Source organism: Lampetra fluviatilis, chromosome 2 (genome assembly GCF_964198595.1).
Source record: "Lampetra fluviatilis chromosome 2, kcLamFluv1.1, whole genome shotgun sequence".
Lineage (NCBI taxonomy): Eukaryota > Metazoa > Chordata > Hyperoartia > Petromyzontiformes > Petromyzontidae > Lampetra > Lampetra fluviatilis.
The window spans coordinates 16038660-16056189 of NC_136276.1; the positions used below are offsets into that span (position 1 = coordinate 16038660).

Genomic DNA, 17530 nt, shown 5'->3' on the forward strand with positions numbered 1-17530 from the left:
TCATGGAGCTAAGTATAATAAATCTACTTGTTTAAGTGATTGCCAAACAATGTTACAGATCGTTACTCCTGGCATTTCAGTATTTGTAGCATAAACAATGCATGTATTAGAGTTTTGAATTTGTAGTTTTTGCTGGTGTGCATGATCGGTTGGGTTAAGAATCAGACCCAATGACATTTGTTTTAACGGGACCATTTTGACAATGACATCCTGACAGTTCGATTAAATTAGGTCCTATCAGTCAATTGGAATAAAGGCAGCGTTGTTAATGTTAAACTGAAAAAAATACATTTTCTTTTTTGGTTCTTTCGGTAAAGTCACGTAGAAGGGAAGTAATAAAATAATAAAAATAAAACATAATAAAATAATTCTCACGACGTTTCGGTCACAACGCAAGCAGCCGTCCTCAGGTGAGACCAGGTCTGTCGCCTCAGGTGAGACCAGGTCTATCGCCTCAGGTGAGACCAGGTCTATCGCCTCAGGTGAGACCAGGTCTGTCGCCTCAGGTGAGACCAGGTCTGTCGCCTCAGGTGAGACCAGGTCTGTCGCCTCAGGTGAGACCAGGTCTGTCGCCTCAGGTGAGACCAGGTCTGTCGCCTCAGGTGAGACCAGGTCTATCGCCTCAGGTGAGACCAGGTCTATCGCCTCAGGTGAGACCTGGTCTCACCTGAAGACGGCTGCTTGCGTTGTGGCCTAAACGTCGTGAGAATTATTTTATTATGTTTTATTTTTATTATTTTATTACTTCCCTTCTACGTGACTTTACCGAAAGAACCAAGAAGATGAATCCCTGCAGTCACGAAAGCTTTAAATCGAAATTTTACATTTTCTTTGTTTTTAAAAGTTGGTCAGTGCCACACATGCTATGTTTCCACACACACTGGGAACCGGAATTTGCTGGACTAAGTATAGTTCAGTTTATGGTCAACAGGGCCTACGTCCACATCCCCAAAGTTTACAAACCATCAGGATCCGTAGGCCCCACGTGTTCCACCATAACCTCCCTATTCTCACTCTTTGGTTTTTTTTCTCGGTAAAGTCACGTAGGTAAAAAATAAAATAAATGAAAACAGCTAAATTAAATCACGACGTTTCGGGTGCAACACAAGCCTCCTTCTTCAGGTGGGGACAACGTAGCGAAAGCATAACCCCTATTCTCCATTGGCAGGGTTGGAGGTCGGTATAAAAAAAAATTCCAGAAAGTTTAGACTGTTTTTAGTAAGAGTGCATTGTTTACGTTTTTGCAGTATGTCCATGACAATAATACAGTATGGCTGAGAATTTGAGCAAAGTCAATAGTTCATAATACCGTTTTTTGGGTTATATCGCGTAAATATAAATTTATTGTAACCCCACATCCACCCTGAACAGCCAATTAGTAAGGTTTGTCACTTGAACAAAACGTGCTAAATATTTACTACTTCAGCACACACATCTTGAAAGCCTACGTGTTAGATGCATATTGAAATTGTATAATCATTATTATTTTTTTGTAAATCCCATGTTACAGAATTTTTTTGTAACATCTAACTTAGTACAGTACATTATATATTGAGTATTTTACACAGTCTTGTTTCATTTATCATTTTATAATCGGGTCCATGTAAACACGGGTTATTAAAATGTATGACATGGAAATTGTTATTGCAACGTACATACATTACTATTATGGAATTCTGCCCACAGTAAACTTTGTATTCATCCTGCTCACACACGCTGTTATTCTTATGCATTTGCTGTAGAATTTGGTTACAGTTTTTCAACCAATTTAATCCAAAATACATCGCACATTTCTTACATATTTTTCAGATAAAAGTTGTCATTCAACTTTTTCTCTGAATTTAAAAGTTCCCAAAATTATAATAACATATTTATAGGATCATACACAAATGTACTTATTTAATGCATGCTGTACAAATGCGTGATCTGCAGGGTAGTGCAATTTATCACAAATGCTGATTTTTTTTTTATTATAAACGATGCAATGGGACAAAAAATACTGATAAGATAAGTCGAAAGAGTAAAGCTATAGTATTTTTAAAATCTAATAAAAACAACTACCGTAGTTATACTGCATTGTGATCACTTTGGAATATATGTTGTTTCCATATAATGGCAGTTGGACTCAATGTCATTCAATCTTAAAGAGCTTACTGGTAAACATTAGAATATTTTGTGCTCCACGTTTCATCAACATGAATGTTAAATTGTAAAAAATTATATAGGCTTTAAACTAATCTCAATTTGGAGATGGGAAAAGTTAGAAGAAATATAGAATAATTGTGCATTAAATTAGAATATAATTACGATAATATAGAATTCAAGGAACAAGACATAACATTCTAGATTTGAAGCTTTCGTGACTGCAAGGAATCATCTTCTTAGGTTTTTTCGGTAAAGTCACGTAGGTAAAACATCAAAATGAATGAAAATAAAATAAAATAAAATAAAAATTCACGACGTTTCGGAGGCAACACAAGTCTCCGTCATCAGGTGGGACCGTCACAGCCAGATTATCTGCATCAAGTGAGGCAATGATTCAAGATGTAATCCCTTAAAAGCGAGTTGAGGGGGGGAGGAGAGGGAGGGGGGAGCTCATCAGACTATGGTAGCCAATGAATGGAACGTATCGGGAGGGAGGGGGGGCGAGGCCAGAAGGGTGGGCGACGGCGTGCAAGCGATTGTGCGCAAGCGGCTAATTACTGCACACGCCAACACAATGGAGCGATTATGCGCAAGCGGCCAACTGCCGCACACGCCAACACAATGGACAGAGAGGGGGAGGGAAGCTCTAATACACATGATAGACAAAAGAACGAAAATGCCCATGTTTATGGCAAGACCTCTTCGGCAGTACTCAACTCAACCCAATTAGTCTCTATGGTTAAGGACATGGTACTATCTCCTGATGACATCCTCGTCAGCTTTGATGTAGTATCTTTGTTTACCAAAGTCCCAGTACCGGACACCCTAACAATAATTGAGGACTTAGTCCAACATGGATTGAATTCTGATGCACCTGCGCTGGTTAGGCATTACCTCACCAACACCTATTTTACCTGGAATGGCACCTTCTACAAACAGAATGAGGGTACCCCTATGGGCTCCCCTTTGTCACCAGTTATAGCCAACATGTTCATGGAAAAGTTTGAATCAGACGCCATCCAGACATCCACCCTACGTCCTTCCCTGTGGAAGAGGTATGTGGATGACACTTTCGTCATCTGGCCACATGGCCTCCCAGCATTGAACCACTTCTTGGACCACATCAATTCCAGACACCCATCCATCAGATTCACCATGGAAGTGGAGAAAGACGGTAAACTACCATTCTTGGATATTCTGTTTGAGAGGAGGCCTGACGGATCCTTGGGACATTCTGTCTACAGAAAAGCCACCCACACAGATTCCTACTTGAAACCGGATTCCCACCACCACCCGTCTCAAAAGAATTCTCTCATCAAAACGCTATACCACAGAGCCCATGGCATTTCTGACAGACACCACCTGACTGGTGAATTAAGACATGTACATCGGGCCCTCAGGATGAACGGATACTCTGACCGTACTATCCGCCAAGCTGTCTCTCCCACCACACAGAAACAGCCACATGAAACTCCGACCAAAACCATCACGTTACCATACATAGCTGGCGTGACCAAAAAGATCTCCAAAATTCTAAACAAACATAAGATCCAAGTCCGATTCAGTACAGTGCATAAAATCCGTGATCTGATTCCATCTGTGAAGGATGTCGTTCCTGACTTACAGTATCCTGGAGTCTACAAATTGAGTTGCATTTGTGGTGATTGCTACATTGGAGAAACGAAACGTCATGTTTCTGATCGTGTCCGCGAGCACAAGTCAGATCTGAAACACGGCAGAACTGATTCTTCTGCCGTTGCCGATCATTGCTACAACTCGGTGGGCTCTCATGAAATTGTCTTTTCCGAGACCAAGGTTCTCTGCAAACCTCCCGGCTACCATCAAAGGTTTGTACACGAAGCCATACAAATATACAAACACAGACATAATTTCAACCGTGATGATGGGTACAAACTTAGTAATCATTGGAAAGATGTTATCAACCACACAAAAAAGACTTAATTACAATTTTTTGGTCCATCTTATCTGACAGGCACTATTTTACTTTACTTTACCGAGTGTTAACATCCCCAGTTGTTTTTTAGCAGTGCTCTCTTCAGTGTTCAGCCAGCATTGGTATAAACATGGGCATTTTCGTTCTTTTGTCTATCATGTGTATTAGAGCTTCCCTCCCCCTCTCTGTCCATTGTGTTGGCGTGTGCGGCAGTTGGCCGCTTGCGCATAATCGCTCCATTGTGTTGGCGTGTGCAGTAATTAGCCGCTTGCGCACAATCGCTTGCACGCCGTCGCCCACCCTTCTGGCCTCGCCCCCCCTCCCTCCCGATACGTTCCATTCATTGGCTACCATAGTCTGATGAGCTCCCCCCTCCCTCTCCTCCCCCCCTCAACTCGCTTTTAAGGGATTACATCTTGAATCATTGCCTCACTTGATGCAGCTAATCTGGCTGTGACGGTCCCACCTGATGACGGAGACTTGTGTTGCCTCCGAAACGTCGTGAATTTTGATTTTATTTTATTTTATTTTCATTCATTTTGATGTTTTACCTACGTGACTTTACCGAAAAAACCTAAGAAGAAGACATAACATATCTAATAATTAATATCTAATATTTTTTGTTTTATGTAAAGACTGACTGTAATCATGCGCGGAAAGATGTGAACACTGTCCTTCATACGGCTCTTCTTGTCACATCTTGTAACATTTAATTTAACAGTTTAATAAAGTCAATGAAGCATGAACGCATTAAGGCTTGTTGCCTGAAATGTCACTTGCCTGAAATGAAATTGGTCAGTGTCATAATTGAATAATTTTCATGTCATAGTCTAAACAGGCTTTAAAATTCATTTCATAATACACATCAACTTTCATAGACACAATTCAGTCGTCAACACTTTAAACATTTTTGTTCCTATGAAATAAGTAAACAATTGTATATGATGCTTTATTTTTATTTTTGAAACGTCAAGATATAATATATAGTTGCAGTGATCTGGCCAGGAGGCTCAGTGGTAGAACAAGAGGCTCGCAATCAAGGGGGTTGTGAGTTCAAATCCTGTCTTGGGTGGGGGTTGCCTCGGCTCATCATCCCTCAATAAAAATGATGACCATTCTGTGGGGAAGTCAACAGAGATTGGCCGATGGATAGACTCACCCTCGCCATAGAAAAGTGGATAAAAAATGTAATTATCATGATTTGTGAAACATTTGGCAATCTGCTGCTGGATGAAGGCATGCCATGTTAGTCGATGATTTTTTTTTACATACTTCACCATGTTGGTAATATATCACATTCATGAAAAACACGTAGAAATATTGATCTGCATTTAATTGCTGCCATCGATGAGTGATGGATTCTTGTCAATTACTAATTCATCATTGATTTCTGGGTCAGATGGCATGAGTAAAATGACAATGTGTGTTATAAACCCTACTCCACCCGACACAGACAAATAAATAAAGTTGTCACGTGAACAAATATGCCAATTCATTATAGTTTCATCACACTGGTGTGTTAGAGAGCAATCCAGAACACTTAATAATTTGGTTCAAATTACTGCCTGTGTGTGGTGATTAACGAAAAGCATAACCTAGCCAAAATGTTGGACATTCCCCCAGGCTAATTAGCTTTAAACACAAGCTGCACTATTTATACAGTGCATAGGACTTTTTGTTACAGTTCAAACTGTTTATTAAATGTATCTCAATATAATTTTAGCATTGTAGAGTAGGTATTTTTGCTTTTACTTTCATATTCCCACGCATATAAAATTCATATTGTACTTTCGTTCAAGTTTATCATTGTTTTAGTTGCAACATACTGTAATGTGACGTAAAACAACAGAACAAATTCACAATTGTACGTTAGTGTGGAACATGAAGATGCGACCTGAGGTCTAAAGCTTGCTTTGTGTAGTTGCAAATTCTACGAACCAGCTACGTCTAGATTTGAAGTTTTCGTGACTGCAGGGATCCATACTCTTTGGTTCTTTCTGTAAAGTCACGTAGGTATAAAATGTAATTTAATTTATTGTAATGTAATTTATTTATTTTATACCTACGTGACTTTACAGAAAGAACCAAAGAGTATGAACCAGCTAAGTTCACATATGCGTTATGATTTAAGGACAATGCTCGCAACATCAGTGGGTTCTATTTTAGTGGTTTGCATTATTTTTGTAATCTAATACAAGCTGGACAGCGCCATCATATTGTAATCTGTTAGACAACGAGAGAAGGAAACTCGAATAAGGTATACACACATTGTTCGTGACTTAAACTCAGCGATCCGCTCATGAGAATTTTAGGATTTACTGTCAATACTTCTCGATTTAAAGCTTTCGTGAACTGCAGGGATTCATCTTCTTGGTTCTTTCGGTAAAGTCACGTAGAAGGGAAATAATAATATAATAAAAATAAAACATAATAAAATAATTCTCACGACGCTTTCCGACAGACCTGTTCTTCACCTGAGGACGGCTGCTTGCGTTGTGGCCGAAACGTCGTGATAATTATTTTATTATCTTTTATTTTTATTATTTTATTATTTCCCTTCTACGTGACTTTACCGAAAAAACCAAGAAGATGTCAATACTTCATCAACAAAATACATAAACTACAGTCACTTCTTTTTGTCTAGATTTGTATTCGATCATGCATACTTATTTCTGTGAAATAGCCAACTTAATAGATAAGGTTATCATATTTTTTTTATAGTACATTATTACAAGTTTATAATTCTGCTTATGCTGGAGGCAACGGCACATTACCCGACACGTCCACTGGGAGGCATCATGATGGCTTGGTAATCCTGCCGGTGAGTGCTCCTTTTGTTGAATGTTCTCAAGTTACCGCCTTTATTGTATTGATTTTTACTTAAAATGTATCTACTTTGAAAGTGTCAAATGTATGTATTTATTGTATTGAGGTTTCTCAACAGAGAGCTCTATTATCTCCTGTTTTGTCAAAACAGGTATAAATGGAAAACATTTAAATCTTACAAAATACATTTTTGGACAATTTTACAATGTCAACAACCAATATCGGTCAATTGCATTCGTGACTGGATAGGCTTGTAAATAAATAAAAATGTGTTATTGGCTCAGATTATACTGTTGTCTGGTATTGCTGTGTAAAATATGAAATGTGTCATCTGGCATGAAGTGAATGTCCAAGATCCTGTGGAATAATTTTAAATATTACGCAGCTGAAGTTGTCATCGCAAAATTTAAAGGACAAACCTGAAAAAATACATACAAAAAAATAATAACACATTTTCATGCCCAGGTATGGTCTTGTTGAAATAAATCTTGTCTGACTGAATCCTAGTCCGGTAGAGCTACGGTTAGAGTGATTGACTAAAATCCTGATTGGGAGGGTAAATTCAGGTCTTTTTTTCATCCCTCCAGGGCTGAAAACACGAGTACTGCTCTGTGGGAGGTCAATAGTGGTGTTCTTATGACCTCTGCCTTAGAATATGGAATTCCCACCCCTGGCTCAATGCCAACAAAGCACCACGCTATGCTCATTTGAGTGGGAAAACACCGACTCACTGACCCTCACCTTGCTTTAAAAGAAAATGTATTGATTTAAAGTAGTTGATTCCAGCTGAACGTAATGGCCTCCAGAGGTATTTATTGAATACACATAATTTCTGCAGCACCTTTAGGAGGAAATAACTCCATGTGAATGTGTAAATGCAGCTCTGTTTATGTGCTGACCCATGCTATGGCTTCCTTCTCTCTATCCCCGTCTGGTTTGTTTCAGTGGCCAATGATCTGGATGACAAGCCTGACCTGCAATCTCACCATGAAATACTTTCACGTACGTTTAACAATTTTATTTTTAAAAAAACTGAAAGCTAAATGAAGTGTCTGATCATAATCACGTATTACAGTTTACAGCCAACAAATGTTAAGCTATACAACAGTGCACAGTATTTGTCATGGAGTTAGAAGGCCTAAACGAATGATAATATTCAGAGATGATATTTTAATGTGTGGTGTAATGGATTAGTATTTAAAGAGGTACCATGGGTGTTCTAAAAAATTCTGCCATCTAATTGCCTCCCTAGTGAATGTTATTAATCCAGCTTTAATCCTGGATTTCCACATGCTACAATAATTAATGTTAACCGGTACCTGACCTGATAAAGCAATATGCCCCTTGATCTCACTTTCACAGCTCAATGAAATGCGGCTATCACTGCCTAAATATACAATATCCTCGACAATCGCAACATCTATCCTGCTACCGGGACTTGCGATCCTACTCCAGGGGCCCAATTTGCAACCTACACATAAGCCTTAGGAAAGCTTATATTAAGACCTCAGTGTCCAGCCTCGGTGCCTAAGAGGGCCAATGAATGAATGTTCCAACCAGAGTCCTTGCCAGTCCTACTCTGCTGCCACTGCCTGGTGTAACAGATGACATCCCACGTGGTGGGGTGGTGGAGGGAGATAGCGCAGGGAGGGGTAGTGAGACCCTGCATAATCTGTTGATTACTAAATATGCATGAGCTTCCAGTAGGCCAATGGCATCAATAAACGGTGGGAGAGGAATGGCGAGGGCACTTGTGTACACAACCATGCCATTTTGTTACCGTCCATAGCTTTAACTGCAATAACGAAAAACAATACAGAGTCAATACATGTCTGAAATGAAATTGATATATACACCAAGGCCGTAATTATTATATATATTGGGGGGGACACATATATACAAATATACAAAAAGTTATAATAATTGCTATGCTATGTAAATAAAAATAACAATTTGCTAAACCTTGGCCACAATATCTGGACTTGTCTTCATATAAATCAATGCATAGATTGCTGTTTATACGATTGTGGTTATGGTTGTACTTTATTAATCCCTAATCTCAAACATTACATACAATGAAACAAGAAATAAAAAAAGTAAAAACAGAGCAATGTAATACAATACACTATTAGACATTATTGTAAAAAAATAAACAAAAAGTCCATCCCATGTGTTAGTGAATTTTTTAATATTTTAGGCAGGAAATTAGTTTTCAAATTTAGATATTTTTTCTGGGTTGGGACCCCTAGACCCCCTGGAAGATTTGGTCCCCCCCCCAATGTTGACTCCGTGGTTACGTTCTTGATAAACACTCGTTAGTTATTTCATTAGCTATACACAACCCTAGCTCGACAGCTGGTGAGGCAAGGCCCGCTATCCAACTATTCACATGGACCCATGGTGCCCGAATGGACCGCCAACGCCTCAGTCAGCATGGCAAATTACGTCACCATTTCCATGGTGTGGTTGTTGGTGATTGGAATATGATACTGGGCGATAACCACTCCTCTCCCAGTATTTACGGATTCAATTGGCTGGTGCAAAGCTCACCCATACCTGCCTTGAGTAATCAACAGATTACTGAGGGTCCCACTGCGTTCTTGTGGGTGCCATTGGCCTCCGAGAGTTTCATTGGCATGAGGGTTTACTGCAGTAAGCACTAGACCAGCTTTGCCAAACCTTAAACCAGAGCCCCTTAAGCCATCACTTTCAGAAAGACCAAGTAATGATGTTGTACGATGAAGACATGGGGTTGGTATCTTGGAGATTTAGATTAAATAAGAATTTTTTAATTATGTTCAGTCTATACCACGTAAACACATTCATTTTCGTTGTTGTTGGCAAGCTTTGTCCGTCCTTAAATAAATATGAATACAATTTTCGCTACCCATGATACTGCACAACATAATGCATAGCTTAAGCAACGTTTACGAGCAATCGCATACATTATTTGGAACGTATTTCATGAAGTACATTACACTTATGCGAGTGAATGTATAATATAATACGCTGGGCTGTAGGACTATTGCCACAGGGGGGCCAGAGGTCCACAATCCTGCAAGAAAGAAATTCCTCCCAACGCTGACGAGAGCCCGCCCCTCTCCCCGTCACTCCCATCTGTCACACACCAACGCAGCTACACAGCAAATGCCGTCCTGCTGGAATACATTGGCCATTTGTGCCATCTCAAGCAGCCATGGCCCTGCTGATATGTACGAGTGCATGCGTATAGAATAGGAATTGTTTACATGGTAAATCACATGGAAGCTCACACCATATCCGTGTTCCCACCACCATTGACAGATCAATACTGCAGCTTTAAATCCATTGCTGGACGACGAATATGTCACGTTACACTGATGTTAGCCGTAACTTGGAATCGAACTCAGGTTTTCGAGTTGATATTTAAGTTTGTGAATCGCTGCACCACTGCTCCCTCATGCAGCTTGTACACAGGACGTGTCAAATTCGTCTTCACTGTAAACACAGTCCAATGCGAAATGTTCTGTTTGCATATGTATGTATGTTGAACTTCTTTCACACCGTACGTGGCCAACCGTGCTAATGGGAGTGTGGTCTATTCCATATTTCATCCTTACAACTTAATATAGTAATCAAAACACTACATTTAATAATATAATAATAATAAATGCATTTTATGTCCCAAAATTGTGGTTGGTGTAATGGCACAGGGCCAAAAATGAATGTTTTTAAAAAATATTAATTTTTATATATATAAAACTAACTACACACAGCAGACTTGCACACGTGGAGCATAATTCCAGAAGAAGCACCACGTGATTACATCTGGTGCCTTCAATAGCCGCTCCTACCAGTAACTTACAAGACAACGGGTCCCTTCATGCTGCACAGATGATTCATTTATTTCGTATCTGTCATCCTACATTAGAGCACAATTATAAACGTTACTTCGGATATGCAAGCGATTTAACTCAGTTTTATTTCTCATATATTGAGTGACGTTAGCAATGGTGTCAATGCCTTCCTGTAATTGGTCAACAATATATAATGTTTATCCTCAATGAATACAAAGCTCAACAAACTTAGCATATGTATTCAAAGCATGCACAATACAAAAAAAAACCCATCTCAATGTCAGTTTTCTTTTAACAGTGTCATCATTCTGTCTGGCATCATTTCCTTTCTATAATTGCCTTAGACATTTTGAAAAGAAACTAAATATGAGGCCAATCATCCTCCTGCTATTGTATCCTCAAACACTCAGCTGAACGTACTTACTGGACATTTCGCTGCCCAACACGCCAATAAACGTACTTCACTATCGATCACCGCTGACTTGAATGCAGTTCTTGATTGGGGTGACAAAAACCTGGTCACGTTATATATAAAAAAAAAACTCGCAGTCAATAATCGTTTCACATAAGACTGGCAACTGCACAGTTCCTCCCATCAAATGTAACAACGTTATTCTAATCCATCGTAAAACCATTCATCTGCTTGGCACAACAATCTCATCTGAGCTGTCATGGAATGGTCGTGTTACTAATCTGGCTAAGGTGGCATCGAAAAAGCTTATTTTTTCTCTCAATGCCAAAGCCTCTTAAACTCGGAACGGTTCTTATTACTAAACGAAGCAACCATTGGATCATAGTTGGAATCCTATTGTTATATATCTGGTGGAGCACCCAGTTCCTACCTCAATGCACTTGATAGAATCCAACATAATGCAGTCGGCTTGATTCGTGAACCAGCACTCTCGAATTCACTCTATTCACTAGCCCACTGACGGCTCTTCTCAGAATCTGTATTCATACTGGAGGAATCCGATGAGGTATAAAGCTATTTTCACAGATGTCCAGTAGGAGCAGATCAGAACGTTACAACAACAAACAATACAAAGACACGATAGGAGTGCAAAGTATAAGAAAGATAAATAAGTAACTTAAAAAAATATATATCTACAAATAAAACAGAATATTTTTTTAAAATGTCTATTGCTACTATCATTGCTCCTTCATGTGAACTTGATTTCCACCCATTTTGAGGAGTCGGTCTATTCGACTGACTGTTTCATCAGGTCCACACTGTGTTCAACCACCACACTGCAGGTCAAAACACTTCTCTTTCTGCATTTGGCCCTCACAGTGATCGACTTTGGAATGCCCTTCCGTCTTCACTTTTCCCAGCTTTAAAGACCTTTTAATTCAAGAAAAAAAAACGTGTTCCACACTTATCTATTACAACTCTGGTCGCGCCGTTTGATTTGCTGGCCGTTTAACATGTTGTGCCTTGAGGCCTGTGCTCAGCGGGTGTGTTCAAGTCCCTGAATTACCTTGTGCATCTTATCAACTGTACAGTCGTCACTATTATCCTTGGATAAAGATTCAAGGTGCCTCAGTCAGTCAACAATGCACTTGGCAGGCAGCTCCAAGCTTCTTTGACCATTTTACTTTGACTGAAGAAAGAAGTTGATTGGGGTCAGCACCTAATGTCCAATGTGTGTGACATCCCCGTTACACGAGTGTTGCAGCAGCTAAACCACAAACCCACACATAACCATGATAAATCACTACCTCGTTATCACATTGTTTTTATGCACTGCAATTTTAAACCTCTGTATGTTTATGGTACTTGATTTGAGGTAACGTTACATAAGTTGTTTCAAGCCGTTATCAATTCATACGATAGGCACCTGTGATTTTTGTAAATGCAAACAAAGTAGAGCTACACGTCCGGCATGCATTGTATTTAAAAATAGTAATATTTGTATATATATGTATTTTTATTCTCGTCTACGGGAGTCAAAGACATGCAATAACTCTGTACTCTATAGCTTCGTGCAGCAAATAAAATTGGCTTCAGGTGATTTAAACCATTTTGGTCACTGACTGAAAGCTGAGATCTTTATCTCGTGTCATTTTCAATGTGAACTCTCTTCTGGCTGACCTTTCCCTTCACAGAATTGCTGAGCCGCTGGCTCTTCTTTTGCTGAATTATTCATTGTATAAAGTAAAGTGTTAAACACACAGGCGCACGCATACACACACACACATTAGAGATTGTGTTTTGTTGGCCTTTCCTGGGAACTTTTTGGAACAAAACAGTGAACTATATTATCCACAGACATCTGCCGCTGGAAGAGTAAGTTTTTGCACATTTTTATTTTGTTCAAGAGTATTTATTTCAATAACTGTGCAAGCAAAATGGCTTGCATAATATATTAAGAACTCTTCATCACTTTAGTACAATATATTGGTCTGTGTACATTTATCCACAGCGTATTACATTATTTCATGCTATGTCTTTTAAAATGAACATTCCCTGCTGCCCTTTTGTCTGTTTCATTCCCTATTGGTATGCGTCATGGTACACGTTCAGATACCAGGGCAAGCAATAAGAAACGTATTTCTCACAAAGCAGCAGGCCACAACAGTGTCCAATGTATTAACAACGAGTGTGTGGGAGGTGTGATGTACGGAGTTGTGCTAAAGTAACACTACTTGAATCCCGTGTTGATTTCCCTTAGTGTGTAGTAGTATATCATTGAGATTTATACGATGAAATCCTTTACAGTCTAACGTTACACCGCACACATAGGCTCGGTTCACGTCTTCACATGTGGGATTCTTCGTGATGACTAATGCGCCAATGTGTCTCCCTTGTTGGTTGACAGCTTCCTCTCAAGAGCCGAATTGTGCAATGTTACTTAATGCTGATGTGCAAATGAAAAAAGTTTAGAACATATTCTATAGAGAGCAATCAAAAATAGCCCCTGAATAATCACTGGGCACATGCTCAGATTGTTGATCCTAGGTTTGCTTCACGTTCACGGAGGCAGCTGTTTATCACAGTACTGCCACTGATAAGCATAGTTAACACTCTCGTAATTGTATTGATAACATTAATTTACGATCCACAGTAATTGACCGGAACATCTTGTCCAGCTAAGCTCACACAGTGCAGCCGGCAGCCTTTGGCAACTCGCTAACAATATCCAGGGCATATAATTTTGAGGGGCGCGAGACTCATGCAAGGCGACTTAATGGATGCGTGCAATTCTCTGTCTTTGACATCTCACAACGCAGGTACAAATTTACCAGCGGCGGTGGCAGAGAGGTTGGGAATCCCCGCAGCATCTGAACGCAAGCAGACGTCTGCACGCAGACGGAGGACGGCCCCTGCCAGAGACCTCCAGGACGTGTCGCCACAGCAGCTGCTGGCCGAGGAATTGCTGCCGCCAGACAACCCCGACGCTGCTTCTCAGGCTGCACTCAGGTGAGCGCGTGAGGAAGGGTGAGAGGGCATGGGGGCGAGGAGCTGAAGGGTAAACCTGATCATCATCAGAGTTGTTTCTTCTTGTTTGCATTTTGACTGCTTGTGTTGTGCTTATTGCAAACATGATGCCTTGTATAAAGGTGTCAGTTGTTGTACCAGTTGAAAGGGTAAAAACCTATTACTATATTTTGCCACTGGTTAAGGAGATGTCTCATATTGTCTGAAGTGGATTGTAATGGCTGGAGTAAAACTTTCAGCCGTAAGCTATTATACAAGAATGACCCCCAGGTTAACAATTACCAGCAAGGTGGCAAAATTAATATAGTTTTGTTCATTTAACTTTGTTCATTGTAACTTTGATTTAGCTTTACAATCCGTGTATCATGTAAAAAAAAAACTGGAAGTGAAATAACAAAGGTACATAACATTGCAGGGTTTGGCATTGGGCATGAGTGGTCATAAAACAGTCAACGAACAGAATGAAAAATACAAACAAGTCCCCCAACCCCCAAAAAACTATAACATCCTGGGGCCTTCATTAAACTAAATCTGTCCCCGAGGATGGTAAATGGAACAGGTATTTCAAGAGGGTGAAATGTCGCAGAGTAATGCAAGGTGGAAGGGGTACCACAGGCATTGCCAGGAAGCATTCGGGATGAGGCTCTGTGATTGGAGTTTGACAGGAGTGAGATTGCTGTATTTTTTTGATACAAACGTGAATGGGCCTCCAGAAGAAGATTCCTTATTCTGTGTAAGTGCGTGACTGCGTGTTCACGTACACACGATGTGTATACAATGAAAACATACAACTTGCATCACGTGAAAGTGGCCTTTAAGTTTTTGAGAATATGAGAATACTGGAACACTGGTGACTGGTTGTTCTTTTATAAGTGTGAGCAATCTATAGCCCCTTTTTAGCACGGCATGTTATTTTGTTACCTTAAAAAATGTATGCCCTGAGAAAATGTATCAAACGTGATTTGTTTTGATTGTGTGATTTGCGTGGCGTTCTTCGTGTATTTTACACTTTAAAAATAGTCGAGTTGTGCTGTTACAGTCTATGGATGCGTCAGTAGAGGGAGTAGGTCAACCAGGGCATTAAGAAACGTCTCCTCTGCAAGTGATTTATAATTTAATGTACGTAGAATATAACTACGGACTGTATATCAAATACTACTTTATAGAGCAGTCGAGTCGTTTTTTTTTGCTAAATGTAGCGGAAGGAACGAAAATGCACAGATTTTTGGCACATCAAGAATGTGAAATATTTTCTGCCATTCCATTAAAATTCCAAGCTTCTCTTGGAACCACAGCAACGTCAGTTTAAAATGTAGTTCACTCTTGTAATAACGCGTCCACTAACACCAGCTACATTTGTACAAAACGACGGTTTAAATTATATTAAACTAGCGGAAGTACCCGGCGTTGCCCGGGTGAAAAATATATTTCTTAAACACCTTACATATATATACACAGATACTAAGGAATTGTCAAAGCCCGGTGGGCCGTTTGTACATTTCTATACCAACAAATATATAAGAGGCTTGCACAAGTCCAAAAAGTTGTAGAAAGTGTGTAATAAAAAATATAAATCCTCAGCGCGCCAAGAATCGATTCTTTGAATCGCGCAAAGGAATTGCGCGATTCATTTAGGATCGGCCTATTCCCGTTTCCTATTCTTAGGTTTTTTTCGGTAAAGTCACGTAGGTAAAACATTAAAATTAATAAAAGTAAAATAAAATAAAAATCACGACGTTTCGGAGGCAACACAAGCTTCCATCTTCAGGTGGAACCGTCACAGCCACGACAGCTGTATCAAGTAAATGAGAGATTACAAGAGCTACCACTCCGAATATATAATGGTTGGAGAGGAGGAAGGGCCAAGTACGGCACACTTTTTATTAATATGGTAAGGTGAGGCTTAAGAGGCTGAGCCTTTGTTATGGAGAGGTACGGTTTGTGACTAAGCCTGGCCTACATAACAATAGTGTGAAAAAAGAAACAAACTAAACATGGTAAAACAAGCCTGGCTGTCTATCAATAGCCTGTAATAGTTGTCTGTCAAATAAGATGGTCCAAATGAGTGTAGCTAAATCTTTTTTGCATGGTTAATCACATCTTTTCAATGATTACTCAGTTTGTAACCATCATCACGGTTGAAATTATGTCTGTGTTTGTATCATCACGAGTTCGACTTCCCTAATCGAACCAAGCAAACGTCCCTCTCTAAAACCATCGGCGGCTAGACCTCCCAGACTCTATGGTCTTCCCAAGATCCAAAAAGAAGGCACCCCGCTACGACCCATCGTGTCGACGATAAACTCTCCTACGTACAAACTAGCCCGTTTTCTATCAGATACTCTGCTTCCCTTCACAGGCAAGACCTCTTCGGCAGTACTCAACTCAACCCAATTAGTCTCTATGGTTAAGGACATGGTACTATCTCCTGATGACATCCTCGTCAGTTTTGATGTAGTATCTTTGTTTACCAAAGTCTCAGTACCGGACACCCTAACAATAATTGAGGACTTAGTCCAACATGGATTGAATTCTGATGTACCTGCGCTGGTTAGGCATTGCCTCACCAACACCTATTTTACCTGGAATGGCACCTTCTACAAACAGAATGAAGGTACCCCTATGGGCTCCCCCTCGTCACCAGTTATAGCCAACATGTTCATGGAAAAGTTTGAATCAGACGCCATCCAGACATCCACCCTGCATCCTTCCCTGTGGAAGAGGTATGTGGATGACACTTTCGTCATCTGGCCACATGGCCTCCCAGCATTGAACCACTTCTTGGACCACATCAATTCCAGACACCCATCCATCAGATTCACCATGGAAGTGGAGAAAGATGGTAAACTACCATTCTTGGATATTCTGTTTGAGAGGAGGCCTGACGGATCCTTGGGACATTCTGTCTACAGGAAAGCCACCCACACAGATTCCTACTTGAAACTGGATTTACACCACCACCCATCTCAAAATAATTATCTCATCAAAACGCTATACCACAGAGCCCATGGCATTTCTGACCAACACCACCTGGCCGGTGAATTAAGACATGTACATCGGGCCCTCAGGATGAACGGATACTCTGACCGCACTATCCGCCAAGCTGTTTCTCCCATCACACAGAAACAGCCACATGAAACTCCGACCAAAACTATCACGTTACCATACATAGCAGGCGTGACCAAAAAGATCTCCAAAATTCTAAACAAACATAAGATCCAAGTCCGATTCAGTACAGTGCATAAAATCCGTGATCTGATTCCATCTGTGAAGGATGTCGTTCCTGACTTACAGTATCCTGGAGTCTACAAATTGAGTTGCACTTGTGGT

At 40.1% G+C, this 17530-nt stretch overlaps 1 protein-coding gene across 3 annotated transcripts in view; it reads left to right on the forward strand.

Annotated features, from left to right (window-relative positions):
• LOC144943506 (dual specificity calcium/calmodulin-dependent 3',5'-cyclic nucleotide phosphodiesterase 1A-like) overlaps positions 1 to 17530 on the forward strand; it is a 247134-nt gene that overhangs the window by 28150 nt on the left and 201454 nt on the right. For all 3 annotated transcript variants that reach the window (XM_078871061.1, XM_078871033.1, XM_078871026.1), the window contains exons 2-3: positions 7871 to 7927; positions 13993 to 14182. In XM_078871061.1, coding sequence (XP_078727187.1) covers positions 7871 to 7927; positions 13993 to 14182 — 247 coding nt within the window. The remainder of the gene's footprint in view (positions 1 to 7870; positions 7928 to 13992; positions 14183 to 17530) is intronic.